Source organism: Nelumbo lutea, chromosome 8 (assembly GCF_056320005.1).
Source record: "Nelumbo lutea isolate HS-2025 chromosome 8, American lotus-T2T, whole genome shotgun sequence".
NCBI lineage: Eukaryota > Viridiplantae > Streptophyta > Magnoliopsida > Proteales > Nelumbonaceae > Nelumbo > Nelumbo lutea.
In genome coordinates this window covers 1,516,080-1,534,915 of record NC_142691.1, presented here as the reverse complement: position 1 = coordinate 1,534,915, position 18,836 = coordinate 1,516,080, and the positions used below count along the sequence as shown (strand labels likewise).

General features: G+C 39.1%; 1 protein-coding gene across 3 annotated transcripts; it reads right to left on the bottom strand.

The window, feature by feature from the left end:
• Positions 1–439: 439 nt before the first annotated feature.
• On the bottom strand, positions 440–18,546 carry LOC148842106 (auxin response factor 19-like). Of its 3 annotated transcripts, XR_016103824.1 has the most exons (15): positions 16,975–18,546; positions 15,956–16,068; positions 15,772–15,867; positions 15,333–15,389; positions 15,063–15,218; positions 14,872–14,956; positions 13,926–14,016; positions 13,677–13,841; positions 13,381–13,576; positions 12,965–13,103; positions 10,842–12,517; positions 1,548–1,738; positions 1,140–1,447; positions 843–957; positions 440–738 (listed from the first exon to the last, which is right to left on the bottom strand). XR_016103824.1 is itself a non-coding variant. In XM_088959930.1 (14 exons), exons 2-14 carry the CDS (start codon positions 17,015–17,017, stop codon positions 1,312–1,314), a joined length of 3,144 nt encoding a protein of 1,047 aa, XP_088816056.1. In that variant the 5' UTR covers positions 17,018–17,955; positions 18,114–18,244; the 3' UTR covers positions 751–1,311. The 3 variants fall into 3 exon arrangements, 2 of the variants coding, with proteins under 2 accessions (XP_088816056.1, XP_088816054.1); XM_088959930.1 differs by lacking the exon at positions 440–738 and having other exon boundaries at positions 751–1,447; positions 16,975–17,955; positions 18,114–18,244; XM_088959928.1 differs by lacking the exon at positions 440–738 and having other exon boundaries at positions 751–1,447.
• Positions 18,547–18,836: the final 290 nt, after the last annotated feature.

Below are 18,836 nucleotides of genomic sequence, written 5' to 3'. Positions count from 1 at the left end.
TAAGTGTTTTCTAGGTATTGTGGTGTGGCCCGTGGGTTCTCAACTAAGTTGGATAAAAGAGACCAAGGGTATAATCATAAATCTAGATGAAGATTTTAATAAAACAGTTAAAATGGTATCTTTCCCATGTGGTAAGATATCCTAAAATGACACAACTAATTAAAGACCAAAAAGTCAACTCCCAATATTAACATAGATATTTAAAATTAAAAATGTAATAAATATTTAAACTTCCAATAAATTACTTCGTTTGGAATTTTAAAGGGTCACCATCCCTAAATATCAAGTGTATCGAATGTAATAGCAGTGTTGCGGGTCTCTTAGATGTATATTGTCAATACTTGCCTAGATGACAATTGACAAGCTTCGCCGGAACACGTACAGAGTAATGCTATATTAAGCTGATGAGTGATGACAGGAATGCGGAAATGCATAAATATTAAAAAAAAAATTGAAATACTAGCATCTTCATTAAAACGTCATTTTTTTGCATATCGATAATACTTTCATTTTCTTTTTCTATAAAGCCCTCAGGCCTCAGCCTCAAGCAATTTCGTTGCTTCAAGCCTTCAAATCATCGAACAGTACAGACAATAAAATCGGGGAGAAGGTACAGAGATTGAACAAGCTTAACTAAGTCTGTAACATTAACAACATGAGCTGTCCCATCACCTGGACCGGAGTCATTGTTGAGCCACCCGGGGAGATGTATCTTGAGAAATACCAACAATTAATAATCTGCACATATCCTTCAAGAATGAGAGAAGGTATGCTAATTTTCTGGCTTTCTTATTTCAAGATAACACGTACGTTATCCCAGCCCAAAAAAAAATTGTACTTACAGTTAAAACTTTCTGGGTAACATGCATTATCCAATTTTTTACAGAAAAGAAGAAATTGCCATGTATATCTGAATACATTTGAAAGCCAGGAACCACGTTCTATCTCCATAGTTCCCTGTTGTATTTAAATGTATGTGACAAACAGATGTTAGAATTGAAGAAAGCAAGGTTCTCTCTCTCTCTCACATGAAGATGCACAGAAAGAGGAGACAAAAAAAACAATATATAGTATGCTATCCACATCCCTGTATGTGGCGTCAGAACGATTCCTTGTACTAATATTATAGCTAATCCAACCTTTTATAGACGGTTTCCAACCAAGCGTATAAGCAATGCAATTCAGCCTTCCAGTTTTGAATGCGACTATCCTCACCAATGTAAATTGACAAGGCCAGAAGGTCCGCCATTCCTTTTTACACCCTGACCATCCTTACTGATCAAAAGACGTAGAAGAATTGTCATCAAATTGTCACTTCCATGCATTCCCGCTATCAGACCCGCTACAAGCCTGATCTCGCATGTTGCCCAGATCACCATCCAGACTGATCTGCTGGACCTCAGTAGATGACAGTATCTTTATGCTCTGAACACAACTTACAAATTCCCTGCAATTTGAAAAATTAAGGGGTGAAAATGAAGTACACAGCTACAGATGGGAAGTGATGTAATTATTAGGGTATTTAGTTATTATGGTCTCTGACTTACTCCCACGGATCATCTCCAACAAGAAGAATGTCATTTTCATGATCCACATAGACCAATTTCCACTCAGTTCTGTGTGGATCTTCCAACTGCCCTTCAATCCCAAACATGTGTGCCAGGTCACGCCTGAGCTCATTATACCCACTGTATCGTGTAACATCAATGGATCTTCCCACAGAGCCACGCTTTTGGACCTTCAGTATTCAAAAAATAAGTAGGTAGTCAATACTAGAAACAAGCAAATCAAGGGAAAGATACCTAAATTTATGCTAATCTAGATGATGATAATTATAGTAATAATATATCCAAATTTTTTTATAAACTTTATGTATTTTTATTTTTTGTTTTTATTATTAATCAGATGCAGATTGCAAAATTCAAATCTAACTACATAAACACCTCATCCAAATATGTGATAATCGGATTGAATTGTGAAGTTTCAAGTATCATTGACATGCCTACCTACTTCGCTAAACTTTTCTTTTTGTAGTGTTTTATCATTTTGTTGTATCCTTTTCTTTTGTTCATTTATCAAAAAAACATGTTAGATTTAAATAGAGGGAATGAGGCGAAAAGTAGTAGTTCAATTTACGGACTAAATTCAAAAATGAGTATTTTAGTCACTATTTTAAAAATCGGACCAAATCGAGCCGAGAAGCAGTCAAGTCACCAGTTCCGTTTTGGTTGTCACCATGTTCATTGATCACTGTTGTCACCATGTTCTTTTTTTGCCTCTTCCTTTCATCATAATTTATGTTTGGTCTATGGGATCCTATCTTCCCACTGGGTCCAGTAGGGCTTATGTCCAAGTCTTTGGCCAAATGCTCTAATCCTAAATCTGAGCATTTAGAGTCATCTATACTCTAGTACTCTACTTGATTGCCTATGAGATTTCCATGAGCCAAATATAACACTGATTTGATGATTTTAATCATCTAATCAGGAGAAAGGAAAGGCGGAGCTTTAAACCATGGCAAGATGCTAAAAATGCAGAAAATTTGAAACAATATAAAACCATAAGAAAGGAAGTTTAAAAGAAAGTGAATGAAGCTAAATGCAGGGCTTATGACAAGGTTTACCATAAATTAAGCACTAATGAGGGGGAAAAAAGAATATATATAAACTAGCAAAACTAAAAGAAAGAAATGCAGAGATTTAAACCATGTTAAGTGCATTAAATATGAAGATCAAAGAGTCTTGGTAAAAGATGACGAAATCAAACAAAGATGAGAAAACTATTATGAAAAATTATTAAATGAACAAAAGGGAGAGAGTGCTAATGGAGGAGAAGCTAGCAATACTAAAAGTGTTAAAAATAATATGTACCTTTGTAGAGTTAGACCTAGAAGTAAGAGAGACACTAAATAAAATGAAGAAGGGAAAGGCATTAGGACTTGATGGGATTCCAATAGAAGTGTGGAAAGGTATGGGAGAGGTAGGCTTATAATGGCTAAATAAGCTATTAAATAAGATAATAAAAGAAAAGAAGATGTCTGATGATTAGAGAAATTGTAGTAATGGTGCCTATATTTAAGAACAAAGATGATATGCAAAGTTGTAATAGTTATTGAGGGATTAAACTCATAAGCCACACTATGAAACTTTGGGAGAGAATAATTGAACAAAGATTACGACTTGAAACAAGTGTATCAAAGAACCAACTTGGCTTTATGTCGGGGAGATCAACCATGGAAGCTATATTTCTTTTAAGACGATTAATAGAAAAGTTCTTAGAAAAAAAGAAAGACTTAATATGGTGTTTATGATAGAGTTCCTAGAGAGGTAATATGTTGGGTCTTGAAAAAAAAAGGGCTTAAAATAGGTACAAAAACCTAATTAAGGATATGTCTGAGGGGACAACACCCAATGTTAGAACACTAGTGGGAGAGACTTCAAATTTTACAATTACGTTGGGTCCTCACTAAGGTTCAACACTTAGCCCTTATCTATTTGCACTGATCATAGATGAATTGACTAAACATATTAAAGAAGAGGTTCCTTGGTGCATGTTGTTTGCAGATGACATTAGTTTAATTGATGAAACTACTGAATGGTTAAATGCAAAATTAAGCCTATGGGCAAATGCCCTAGAAACAAGAGTTTTTTTTAAAGGACTAAAACAAAGTATACGACATGTAAATTTAGTAATAATAGGAGTGTAAATCAAGATACACTTAGGATTGGAGACCAAGAAATAACTTGATATGACCATTTCCGGTACCTTGGTTCAATAATTCATAACAAGGGAGAGATTGAGGAGGAGGATGCCACCCAACGAATTAGAGCATGTTGGGCAAAACGGAGGGGTGCATCTAGACTGTTGTGTGATAGGAGAATACCACTTAGAAGAAAAGGAAAATACTATAAAAAGATCGTAAGGCCAACTATAAAAATGGAGGGGTGCTTCTATACTTATATGTGATAGTAGATTAAAAGGAAAATATTATAAAACAATTGTAAGGCGAGCCATGTGTAGGTGTTCAAGACTGCTATCAGTCTTGATCACTAAGAAACTTTAGGTTCGATGAGAAGAGAAAGTGAAGAAGTAGAAGAAAAAGTGGTGAGAGAGCAGTAGAACACAGGTTTTGAGGAAAAGAACAAAATCTCAATAATCTGCCGCCGCCACTTTAATTTAATATTTATATGTTATGCTAGTTACACGAAAGGACATATCTGCCCTTGGTGTTTACATCATAACTGCTAACACATAACATAAAACTGAAAAATTAAATAACAACTAGGAATAACAGAATAACAAATTGACCACAGCTGTGACTAGATACATTCTACCCTACGGACAGAGTGGGACCACAGCTATGGGGCCCACATCAATGTTCTCTACACTCCCCCTCAAGTTGGGAGTATATGTTCATCATTCCCAACTTGGATAGATCTGCTTCTAGCTTCTTTCTTAATACAGCTTTAGTGAGGATGTCTGCTAGTTGCAAACTGGATGTGATGTAAGGGAGGCATACTTCTTGAGATGAGGCCCTCTCTCGTACAAAGTGGCGGTCAACTTCAATGTGTTTGGTTCTGTCATGCTGTACTGGATTATGTGCTATATTAATGGCAACTTGATTATCACAATACAGCATCAGGGGCTTCTCATACTCAATACCCAACTCCTCAAGTAGAGATCTTAGCCATAGGATTTCAGCCACTCCATTGGCCATGGACCTGTATTCTGCTTCAGCACTTGACCGGGAGACAACACTTTGTTTCTTACTTCTCCAGGAGACAAGGTTTCCTCCCACAAGGGCACAGTATCCTGAGGTAGACCTGTCATCAACACTCCCAGCCCAATCAGCATTCGTATAGACCTCCACCTTCATGTGATTGTTGTTCTTAAATAGTATACCCCTACCTGGGCATCTCTTCAAGTAGGCTAAGATTCTTTCTGCCGCAAGAAGATGTGTGGTTCTAGGGGAATGCATGTACTGACTGACAACACTAACAACATAAGTAATATCCGGCCGAGTGAGGCAGAGATATAGGAGCTTTCCTACCAATTGCTGGAACATAACTTTGTCTTCAAGAAGCTCCCCACTCTCGGCACTAATCATGTGGTTCTGTTCAATTGGTGTATCCGCAAACTTGACACCGAACTTTCCAGTTTCTGCCAACAGGTCTAGGACATATTTCCTCTGAGAGATAAAGATCCCCTGTTTGGACCTAGCAACCTCAATACCCAAAAAATACCAAAGTACACCAAGGTCCTTCACCTCAAATTCTTGATGAATAAGTTATTTAAGGGACTCAATCTCATGGCTATCATTCCCTGTGACCACAATGTCATCAACATATACTGCCAGTAGTGTCAAGGAGGACTCCACCCTCTTGATGAATAGGGTATGATCTGACTGGGCCTGTACATAACCAAACTTCACAAGGGCTAGTCTGAATCTATCGAACCAAGCCCTAGGTGACTGTTTCAAACCATACAAAGCCTTGTTGAGCCGGCAGACCTTCTTACCTATTTCTGCATCATAGAATCCAGGAGGCAAATGCATGTAAACTTCTTCCTGCAAATCTCCATTCAGAAAGGCATTTTTCACGTCCATTTGGTATAAAGGCCAAGTGTGACTCGCTGCAAGGGACAATAGGACTCGAATAGTGGTCATCTTGGCTACCGGTGCAAAGGTCTCCAAGTAATCTATGCCATAAGTCTGTGTAAACCCTCTTGCAACTAACCGAGCCTTATACCTCTCAATAGATCCATTTGCATTATGCTTCACCGTAAATACCCATCTTCATCCAACTGGTTTCTTTCCTTTGGGCAGATCAACTACCTCCCAGGTGTTGTTTTTCAACAGGGCATCCATCTCAACCTGCATTGCATCTTTCCATTCCGGAACAGGTAGGGCTTCTTGCACTGTGCTTGGAATAGGGACATTGGAAATGGAACTAAGGTAGGACCTATAGGTAGGAGATAGGCGATCATAGGATAAAAAATGGGAAATACAGTGGGTTGTAGACGTGGTACAATGTCGTTTCCCTTTACGGACTGCAATCGAAAGGTCAAGATCATCTGTAGGAGGTGAAATGGCAACGATAGGGGAAGTCTCCGTGGGCCCTGGGACTGTAGTACTTGGACCTGGAGCTGTAGATGAGATTGGAGCTGGCATGGACTGCTGATGATCAGGATCAACCTGCCTGCACCGCCTGCGATAGACCCTCAACTCCTAATCCCTCTGACCACCCTCACCATTGCAGCTCTACCTCAACTCCTGATTGCAGCTCTCATCACCCAATGGAATAGGTAAAGGAACTGCCCCACTCTCACTACTCTCCCCCTGAAGACAAGGACTCAAACCCCCACTCTCACTGCTCTCTCCCTGAGGGGAAACCCGAGGATAATAGGGGGTCCCCTCAAAGAAAGTGGCATCCATGGAGACAAACTTCCTCCCTGAGATAGGATCATAGCAGCAATAACCCTTTTAAGTGTGTGCATAACCAAGGAAGATGCATTTGGAGGCTTTGGGTTCGAACTTGGGAGTGATGGGGACCAAGAAGTTGAACAAAGCAAGTAGAACCGAATGTCTTAAGGGGAATGGAAAACAAGTCCTCACATGGGTGTAGAAGGGAAAAAGGAGATCGCATATCAAGGACCCTGGAAGGAACCCGATTAATAAGGTATACAGCCATGAGGATAGCATCACCCCATAAGCGAATAGGAACATTGGAAATAAACATGAGACTTCTAGCCACTTCCAAAATGTGCCTATTCTTCCTTTCGGAAACTCCATTCTGTTGAGGTGTATAAGGGCAAGAGCTCTAATGGATAACCCCATGATGAAGAAGATAAGATGCCAATGATTTAGCAAAGTATTCATTTGCGTTATCAGATCTGAGAACTTTGATCTTGGCATCAAACTGGGTTAGGATCATTTGTGAAAATTTTGGGTCAGGAAAGGTACCTCATCTCGTGAACGCATGAGATAAACCCAAGAGAAACGGGTATGGTCATCAACAAATAACAAGAAATACCTGTACCCACCCATGGAAGGGATATGATAAGGCCCCCAAATGTCAGTATGCACAATATCAAAAGAATTATCACTCCTTTTATTACTCAATGAATAAGGCTTTCTACAATGCTTAGCAAACTCACAACTTTCACACTGTAACTAAGACAACTCAATAGACTCAAATAAAGCAGGAAACAGACTCTGTAAAGACCGAAAAGACAAATGACCTAATCGGTTATGCTTTGGCATAACCGGACTCACACTCTGAGAAACAAAATACATCTTCTCAACTGACTCTCCCTGACGGAACCGCTCCCCGAACAGATAGATCCCATTCGTCTCACGGCCAGTCCCAATCACTTTCTTCATCTCCAAGTCCTGAAAAACACATCGGTCAGGGAAGAAGGTTACTAAACAGTTCATATGCTTGGTAATACTACTGACTGAAAGAATGTTAGTATCAAGCTTAGGAACATGCAAGACAGATGACAGGGAGATAGTATCTGATAACTTGATGTCACCCTTCCCAGAAATAGGAACCAGGGAGCCATCAGCAATAGATACTTTATTCCTACCAGAAGACAAATGGTAAGTAGTAAACAATGGAGACAAGCTAGTCATGTGATCAGATGCACCTGAGTCGATTACCCAACAAGGTTAAGTAGTACCTTGAGCTGAGGCATGATAGGCTGAAGCTCGAGTACCTAAATGTGCAAAGGCCGATGTAGCAGGGGCTGATGAAGACTGTGGTGGTTGAGCTGAATTTCCAACTTCCTTTTCTAGTTGTATTAGGGCAGCCCGAACTGCAGCTAAGGTCTCAAAATGTTCCTTTTGTGCCAGATGAGGATGCTGAATCAGTGTTCACGGCTACATGAGCAGTGCCCTTCTTGTTTCTCAACTTCGCAGGAACCAAGTGAGGGTGCAGTTTCCAACATGTTTCTTTTGTATGTTTGGGCTTCTTACAATGTTCACATACCACATCCTTCTCGTCTTCCTTCCTCCTGTCCTTCTCTGAATCACCCCCTGATTTGGGTGTGACCGCTACAAAGGCTGGTGTGGGGGGCTGAGGTTGCATCATAACCTTCCTTCTTGTCTCTTCACTGTGTACAAATGAGTATGCCTGAGAGAGAGTCACACTGTCTCCAGTCAAAATCTGTTGCCGGACAATATCATACTCTGAATTTAGGCCTGCCAGAAACTCAAATACCCGGTTTGTCTCAAACTGCTTTCTATATATCTATGCATCTCTGGGACTCTCCCACTCAAGAGTCTCTAAGTGATCAATCTCACGCCACAGGGATTGCACGGTAGAGAAATATAATGAAACCGGTCTCTCCTTGTTTAAGATTTTTCACTTCACATTTCAATTCATATGCTCTAGCAACATTAAAGGGTTGGGAATAAATTTCTTCCATAACATCCCATATCTCCTTAGTTGTCTTTGCCCACAAATAATTCCGGCTAATATGAGGCTGCATAGAATTACACTGCCATGTCATAACCAAGTAGTTTTCTTGAATCCACTTGGTATATGTCGGGTCTCCCTTGGGAGGTTCTTTCATATCTCCCAAGAGGTACCCTAATTTCCCTCTTCCACCAATAGCCATTATGGCTGATTGGGCCCATTCCAAATAGTTTGATCTATTAAACTTTACGATCGTAATCTGACCACCCATCTCAAAAACACTACCATAATTGATGTTCCCAAGGCTGCCTTCTGCTTGATTTTTAAACTCCATTTCTGCCAAGTCTCAAAAACAGCACTTGAACTACCAATCACAATCAAAAACAGTATGGGTCTGATCTGTATTCACAGTGTATGTGCACAAAACTGGGATAATTCGATCTGAAACCAACTAGCCAACACAACAGTAGCTATCCGTAGAGCTCTAACCCCTTAGGACTCTGAAAACAACTTAAAAAAAAAAACTGATATGCTTGGAAAAGTTAGGGTTTTAATCAGTCCTTAAAGTGAACAATTCAGTTGCACAATCCAAACAGTATTGTATAGTAGGGTTAATAAGAAACCCTAGAATATTATCAAACCTACCCGTAAACTTAAGGGCAACTCTAGGTAGATCACAAGATTCAGTCAAACCCTAGGGCTTGCTGCAAGACTACTTTCAAACCCTAGAGTAGAGAGAAACACAGTTGAGACAGTTCGGCCTAGGGTTTGCTGTAAAGCCCTAGTGAATCGAAGAGAGAAAACCCTAGAATGGTTCGGCCTTCCCCTCCAGATAGGTCAAACCTATCTTCTCTGATAGAACTTCTCTTAGAAAGTAAACTTACAAGGAAAAATGGTTCACTGCCTTTTAGGGTTTACCCGAACCCTAGCTTCTTGATCCTTCCTGACCACCAACACTCTACAACCCTAGCAAGTCTCCAATAGCTGCTAGCACTTCTGGCGATCTCCAAGAATCAGTCTGCGAACTCCTTTTCAGCTTCCAGTCCTAGGAGATTCTCATGTGGTCGGCTGGTATTAGGCTCACATGAGAAACCCTAACTTGGCTCTGATACCATGTAGGTGTTCAAGACTGCTATCAGTCTTGATCACTAAGAAACTTTAGGTTCGACGAGAAGAGAAAATGAAGTAGAAGAAAAAGTGGTGAAAGAGCAGTAGAACACAGGTTTTGAGGAGAATAACAGAATCTCAATAATCTGCCGCTGCCACTTTAATTTAATATTTATATGTTATGCTAGTTACATGAAAGGACATATCTGCCCTTGGTGTTTACATCATAACTGCTAACACACAACAACATAAAACTGAAAAATTAAATAACAACTAGGAATAACAGAATAACAAATTGACCACAGCTGTGACTAGATACATTCTACCCTACGGACAGAGTGGGACCACAGCTGTGGAGCCCACATCAATGTTCTCTACACCATGTTCTATTGTGCAGAGTGTTGGGCAGTCAAGAAACAACATGTTCAAAAAATGAGTGTGGTAGAAATACGAAATCTAAGACGGATGAGTGGAAAAACTAGAAAGGATAGGATCAATAATGAAATCATCTGTAGAAACCTAGGAATTGCTCCAATAGGTGATAAAATGAGAGAGAGTAGACTAAGATGGTTTGGTCACGTGAATAGAAGACCACCAACAACAACAATTAGAAGAAGTGATTGTTACAAGTGGAAGGGGCTAGAAGAACTAGGGGTAGACCAAAAAAGGACATGGGTAAAAGAAGTAAGAAATTATGTAAGCACTAATAATTTAACAGTGGATATGACTTTAAATAGAATGGGTTAGCGAAACAAGATTCATGTAGTCTGCCCCTTACAATTGGGATAAGGCATGGCTGATGATGAATCAGGAATCAGTTTATTGCTTCCACTTTTAGAAGAATTGCAGAACTCAAATGTTCAGAAATGTAAACCATGCAGTTCAGGGAGGATGGAAGCCAGGTCTTCATCCAGACCTAAGATTAGTATAGTTTAGATTCTAATACTGGTAAATTAATCATTTATGGATTTAGTTTTTCCAGGTCAGTGTCCCTGGCATGTGGTATCTAAGTTTGACACTAAGGCTTAGTTTGTTTATATTGCAATTTTATTTACAGTGGCACAAAAGTATGTGGGTGCAAATGAGTTGAGAGCACTTTCTGATTTACCTTTGTTTCAGGTTTTGCATTGAAAATGAAAAAACAATATATATATCCTGAAGTAATGTAAAGTAAAACCAAGGTAAAAATGAAATAAAATTTGCATTCTTGCTGTTTGTATTCCTATGCATTTGTACTAGTGCAAATATATTTGCACTGTAAACAAACAGAGTCTAATGGGCAAAAAGAGAGTAAAGAGCGAAAATGAAACAAAAAACCTTTGCGAATGTTCGCAATCGCTGAGATGTCTGGCTAGTCCACAATCCCCTATTAAAAGCTCCAGTCTCATTGACAGCAGCATCATTGGAACAGCTAGGCTTGAATGACATGTCTGGCACCCCAAATGACTGAGAACTAATTGCAGCAGTAGATAACTCCGTGTCAATATCTCTTTGAGTGCCACCATAGCTAGATATCAAGTTTTGAAGATCCTTCCCAGAGCCAAACCCCCTTGATAGCAAAGTGTCTGGTGTCAAACCATCAATGTTAACTCCAAAGAGAAGATTGTTTGGAGGGTCTGCTTGAGACTCCCCTTCCAAACAGAAGTTGGGTAGCAAGAAATTTTGCAGGAGGCTACTGCTGCCATCCAAACAATATGAAGTTGCAGATGAGGATGCATCCAACTGATCTGTAGTGATACCTTTATGTGCAAGCTGCTCTGGTTCTTTCAGATTTGCCAGTTCATGTTTGACTTGGATATCAGACTTGCTCTGAAGCTCCTGAAGAGGATTAGCTGTAGAATGAACCATCATGCCCTCTCCCATAACATCTGTGACTTGATGTGTTCTGTTCAAGAAGCTTGATGAAGAAACATGACAGTTATTAGTAGATGGTGATGCCAAACAAGAGAGTGCATCCCCATCAGTAAGACCAGAATGACCTCTGATTGTGATAGGTTGTTTATGCTGGCCTAGATTTGATGGGAACTGTTTTGGTTGATCTGGGGGATGTCGACACAAGTCAGTGGTGTTACTTAGTTGCTGCTGTTGCAATGGCAATGACTGCTGTTGTTGGAATTGCTGGTTTTGTTGATGGGCTTGATGTTGCTGTTGCAGCTGAGGCTGTAATAGTGGGCTAACATGGGAAAGTAACTGTTGCTGCTGTTGTAATTTTTGCAGCAATTGTAGCTGAAGCTGCCGCTGAGATAATGATGATTGTTGCAGCTGTGGTTGCTGCTGCGTCTGCCTCTGCAAGAGGTTCTGTTGCTGTTCAACTTGCTGTTGGATCTGCAACTCTTGCGGTAAAGATGCTGGTTGAAGGGAACCCTGGTTAGTGGCTTGGATGTTCGGTTGTGATTGGTTGTTGGGTGTGGGTGATGCACGTTGTTGAACTTGAGAGGAAAGAATTGGTGGCTGCAGGGTTTGATGTGGAATCTGGTTTGGGGCAACTATACTGGGACTAGTAATAGCTGCTCGAAGAAGCTGTTGTTGCTGTTGTTGATCATGTTGTTGCTTCTGCTGCTGCAGTTGTTGCTGTTGTTGGTTGTTTGGCTGCTGTGGCTGAGGGTGTTGCTGCTGCTGTGGACCAATAAGAGTCTGCTGCTGCTGTTGAGGCCATGACAGGGGTTGTGGCTGTAACTGATGAACTTGTGAGTTATATTGATTTAGTTTTGGAATATTGAACTGGAAATTTGGTGCAGACAAGCTGTGGGCTTGAAAGTTTAGCATTTTAGAGGGGTTATCGGTGCTAAGATTATTATGGAGTGCAGAAGAGGAAACCATGGATGGGAAGAATCCTGACTGAGCAACTGAAAACTGAGGATTCTGCTGCATATTCATCCACTGGATCAGACTCAAGCCAGGAAAGATTGGGCTCTGAGTATCCTTCATGCCAAAATCATCTGCAAGCCAAGGCATTGCCCTCTTGAAAACATTCTCTACGTCAGATTCACTATCTGCAAAAAACACATATATCCTTACATGGACCACTTTTAAGGTACCACAGAGCCAGGAAAATTTGAATTTAAAATGTAGCACTTCCGTTGCCCCACAAAAAAGTCATTAGCTTCTTTTGCTATAATTTTTCAATTAATAGCCATTGGATGGGCCTATTCTTGAGATTATGTGAAGAAAAGAAAAAAGGGGGGAGGGGGGGACATGGACATATATAAGAAGACAGTGCTCTAGCAAAGGGGTAGAAAAAGTCAGATGGTTAGTGGGCCTTGAATTTCCAGCTTGTCTTTCCGTACTTGCCAGTTTGCTTTGTTTTTTTTTTTTTTATCAGCAGAACATGCATATTAGTTGTTAACCTGAACCTATGCATGAAAGGTAGTTTTCAGCTATATAGACACATCTAATTGATAGACTAACATAATTCTCTGCATGTTACTAACATGGAGTACCTGGCATCCCTGATTGTCTAGGGAATTTTGGCCTGAAAAATGGAGGTGGGCAAATGTAGAATGGAGTTGCAACAGGCTCAATATCCCAAATTGAAACTCGGCTTGGACGTTCACCAACTGTTGATTCATCCCATCCAACCTGTTGAATACAAGAAAATGATAATAACTGGATGAGATAAAATGAGAACTAGTATAATTGGGGAACTTGCACAGGTTTAAATAAAACTATTTAAGCATGACAATTAGCCATCAACACAGATCCAGAATAACATGGTCAAGAGTGGATAGAATCTAGAAGTCCTCAACTTCAACAAATGGAGTACAATAAATTACATCCAGAATATAACTGACAAAGAAAGGAATTGAAAGTCTGGATTTACATATTTCATAAATATCAGTCTAAGATAAGACCAAACCTGAAGGTTGCGCCATTGTGAATTTTTCCATCTCACAGGATCCAAATCACTGGTACCTGTTATTGTCCCCATGTATCTGCGTACCCCTGATTCCTCAGTCTCAAACATCATCCTAAATCTCATCCCAAGAGAAACTTGGGTGTACATTGCTTTATTATATTTTGATAACGGAATTACAAACTCTGAAGGACTGGCCCTATTGAAGCAAATGGAATGCATTAAACCATGTGAACTGGATTTCTATAGCCCAACTTTATTACATAACAATACAACAGTAAATAATCATCCATTGGTACCTTGGGTTATAAAATATTGTAAATGGACTGTTATTTGCAGCAGCATGGGCGGCAGCAGCAAGAATTCCAATATGCATGCTATCACTAGATATGACTGATGACGAAAGGGCTGGTTGCTGTCTGCTTGCATGCCTTGTACCCAGGAGAAGCTGTAACTTTTCATCTCTACAAGAAAATTTTCTTAAAAGAGTTGGATAACAACAAAAATAAATGTCTAAGGATCATACCCTTCAGTTCTCTTTTATTTACCTTATAAAAAGAATAGAATCACCAGCAAAGAGTCTTTTTGTGCTAACAAACACACTCCAACCTGTAGTCAGCAAGTGTCTTTTTGGTTGACCTACGACAGAGAAAAGTAGTTATTACTATTTTCCCTCAGCTATTCCCAACTCAAATAACATCGCCGGTAAGATAATGGTTTTCCTGGAACATGCAGTTCCTAATGGAATGATGATTGCTGTTGTGCCCCTACAGCATGATTTTGCTACAGTAGATAAGCAGAAACTTTGTTGCTTTAATTATAAACATTAAAGGTCATTATCCAATGTTGGACCCAGCAATCTGGGCTCTTGGGAGGGGTATACTGGATACACATAAATTAGCAATATTTATAGACAGTGGATATGACAATTATCAGTATTTATTTATTTTTTTCAATAAAGGAACTGGAGGCCAAGGAAAATCAGAAAATGGAAAAAAAAATATCAAATCGTCAATCATGTCAATCAAATTGATGACTTAAAACTTTCTATTCATTATTTTTCACATTTCAGTTTTTCCATGCCTGCCAGACAGCAAATCCTCCACACATCTCAATCCAGTCTCTTATACAATAGTCCGCATTCTGAATTCTTCAACCAACTGGACAGATAAAATAATTAAAAATGCCATCACATCTACTTAAGCAGTCACCCTCTTTAGGTTTTGATAAAAGAAATCAGGAAAGAAACAAAGAGTCTAGGAATTATTGTCTTCATAAAAGAAAAGTCAGCAGTTCAGCTAATGACTAGAGCAAGCAGTATAAACTAAGATTAGGAAAAAAAACTGATTTCATCAAAGATGCCTCAGCCAAGAAAAACATTGCCATCATGGAGAAACAAAGTACTCCAGTCTGGTACCATAGGACATCTAGGAAGAATCAACAAAATGAAGGGAAAATGATTTATTTTCTATGAAACTCAAGAAAGGCATATACCACGATAGATATGTCTGAATGTCCATGCAACATCATGCAAATCTCTCGCTACTAGTTCCTGGGCTGGGGGTTGCATTGAAAAATCCTAGCAAACATATTCTAGGTAAGCACTTGAATCTATAGGTATTAAATGTATATTGTCATGCTTAAACTTTAAGATTATTAAAATAGATTTCAAGAACTGTACACACTAGAGGTGGGAAGATCTTCTCTGCTGCCCGGCGAGGTACAGAAAATCCACCATGAGTGCTCGTATCACTAGCTGTAAGTGTTTTGCAAAAGAACTCAGTGGGTTGCTTGCTTTGCTTGAGCCCCATGTCCGATGCCAATAATGCTTCCTTGTCATACTATAGACATGATGAGTAAGTCTCTTTAAAATAATAAAATATAGAAAATAAAATCAGGACTAACATACATAACAGAGAACATTGGAGGCATATCACTTGGTGCTTCTGACCTACTTTATTTACAGGTTGAAGAGCCATCTGCGCATAAACCTCATCAGTTTCAGGATCAGCCTGATTCAAAAAATTACAATTTTAGTACTCTAGAAATTGGTATACTTATTTCTAATGTTATGCTGCATGTGTGGCCACTATGCATCAACCTAGAATGCTGCACTTCCCACTCATGGTGAGCTGTAGCCCAAAAGTCATACTTATCACCAACCTTGTCTAACTTTGAAACAGATTGAAGACATAAATAAAATGAAGCATGGGAATCTTAGAATTGTTCAGTGAGCATAAATTTCTGGACTATAGTCGATCAAAGAGGTGTGTTGCCAATTCAGGTTTCTCCATGGATGGGCTATGTTAAAATCTTGAGTGCAGTCATTTTCCTTCAAACACAAAATGCTCATGAAATGAAATTTCTAAATATGCTTCATTAAAGCTCTCATACATGTAAGGTGACATTGTGTAGCACACAAATCAACTTTGAGGGAAGGTTGGGATAGCTTGGAATGCTGTCAGTCTCTTTTTGCATCGAAGCTGCAACCTGAGATTGTAATGACAAGAGAATTGTTTAATCGTGTACAAAACATGTATTTCTGCAATAGTTGATTTTACTGAACAAAATAGTGTACCTGCTCGCTGTGGCCTTGTGGGAAGTAAACCACAAGACTACCAACTGGAGGCAAAGACACCAGTGGTCCTGCACAAGCATGCCACAACTCCGAATTTATACTCTTTCTTTCACCTATTTCAATACCAAATAGAAGATGTCAAGATAATCCAAAGACAAAAGAATACATAATAAAATCTTTGAATGTACAAAACATTATAGGTTTAGAATCTTCGGTCTCTCCCTTCTGACAAGGGAAAGGAGCATTTCCATGCCTTTAGAATCTGTATTATAGGTACAACTTCAATTAGATTTAAACATTAACATAGAAGGTGGAATGACGTTGAATTCTTTTTTTTCTCCATACATGCTTCCAAAGCAAGTGAAGTAGCTAAATTCCATGTTGATAATTCGATTAAAAGTCACATTAGTTTCTAAAATGGGTCAGAACACCATAAAGGTCATCATCCAACAGAGCCTAACTTCTAACAACAATTAAATAGCTATATGTTATTCTAGAAGATTATAATTACACAGTATTTTCTTAGTGCAATAAACGCTGTGCACTCAAAATAAAACAACTAGAGTGTAAAGTTCTATTTCTTGACACTAAGCATTTAAATTAACTAAGGAACTAACAATAGTGGCCGCTATGCTCCTGATGGGATTGATTTAAATGTTCCACCATGAATTCATAATAAAATATGAAAAATAAGTGCATAAGGTTTAGAGTAGCAAGAACTTAGAAAACTCCAAATTCAGAAACATTTAAAAGTAAAACGTACTTCTCATGTAAGATGGCAAGTAGAACTGGTAAGAAACCATACAAATTTAAACAGATCGGCAAAAAAGGGCATGGCAAAGATGAAAAACTGTATACATCTTTTCTAAATATATGAATTACCCATTAAATCCCGTCTGTCTTTAACTGAAATAGAGGGGGAAATACTCAATTAAAAGGATGGCCTAAAAGAATAAAACAACAAAAAAAAATTAATAAGACGAATGAAGGATAACAGGAAAGAACAAAGATAAATATACCTTCTCCAGAAGTTGCGGCAAACTCATTAGATGGCGCCTTCATGGCGTAGTGCTGCTTAAAACCACAATTAAAATCAACTACCAGCACTTTTCCTTCCTTTTGCCAGTATGAGGAATCTGAGTAAAACTGGATTACTTTCCGCTTCAGAAACCACTACTGTCTACAAACTGCTTAAGTCCTTAACCAGAAGAAAAGCTCCAAACCCATTACCATTAGTTTACGCATTATAACAACTACTTGAATCTTCTATTACCAGAAAAAGTCCTGATGCATTCCCCCACATCAACTCCCGGGACACTTTCTTGATAAACGAAACCCTGATTTTCTTGGAGCTACACCGGGCCAAACAAAAACAAGATGGAATAGCGGAGACAATCTCTGTTCTGCAAGTAACGTGCACATCCTTATTGGATCCAGATACTGAATCCCAAAGTTCTCGATATCTGTTTCCGCCAAATGCAACGAATTGCAGTTCTTTTATGAAGCCCTAATTTTTTAACTTAGAAACTTAGGAGCCATTCCATTCGGATAAACAAAGCTTAACTAACGAAATTATAATATGAACCACTTCTATCTCCAATCTCTTCTCTTCTGGAGTTTTTCCAAGAATTACACCTAGAATTTTGAACACCTAGAGAATTTAGACTGCTCAAGCGGCAATTGCAGCTTATCCGAATCAGAGAACTTTCCTTGTCCAATTCCACGACCAAATTTCTTAGGAAATAGAAAAACATAGCGTCAAGGTATCAACTACTGAGCACCAGCATTCAGAATTACGGTGGTCGTCACTGCCGAAAATAATCAATTCTCGCCGAATATCCCCACTCAATGAAACTTCAACAAGTATAAATGGGATCCACGAGTTCTGCAAAAGAAAATTCTCGAGACAAGCAAGCTCTCAAGACGAATGGGATGTCTGAAACTCTCTCCAAACACGGGGAAACAATAGATTCCACCCAGCTGGAAATTCGCCGATAAAACTACGCATACGAAGGCTTTAGAAACCGAGAGAATAGACAAAAACGAAAGACGATTGTTGCAATCTGAAAAAATGAAGACGAAAAACCCGAGAAAATAGATTTAAAAAAAAATAAAAAAGCGATAGTAGTGAAAGTCGGTTGCGATAAAAATCATGTACCATTTCAGACGAGTAAAAACACATTCAACTTCTGACGCTTCTCGTTCTTTGAAGAAAAAACACTGAAATCCTTCCCCGGGATATATTACCAGAGCTACTGAGATCCAGCATCTGGTTGACAGTGACAGCTTCTCGGCCAGTTCCCGCGGTTATTACAGTCGACGCTTGCTGGAATTATGTGTTCGTACTACGTACTAGGAAATTATAAAAAAAAATCGTATAAAAGCATGCAAGTGTGTAACGGCAAAGCCACGGGAGCAAGCCGGAAGCTGATGACCCCGGCCGGGAAATCTGACGCTAAGCAAGCCAGGTCTTTATGTTAGAAATCAACATGAAAGAGACCAGAGCAGGTTTAAAAAAAAAAAGAAGCCGTGCTTCTGTCGATTTTTTATTCACACTGCACCGCCATAAACATTCAAAACGTCCAAAAATCACAATCTAATACACTCATACCCGCCCTTAAATTGACATCAATTCTCTAACATGTACTTTTAACCTACAAATTCTAACAGTAAGTATCGATAAAAAAATTTCCCTTAAAATTCTTCCCAAATTCACATTTAATATTTCCTTTCTTTTAATTGTTTTCTTTAATTTCTTTTTATTTTATTGCACTCTTCCTTAATCCTTCCGCCTCCGGTGATAATTATTAAAAATCACAGGAAGACTGCCATTATTCTGCCAGAAAAACCGGAGACTTCCAGTTTCCACATGCCTTAAACC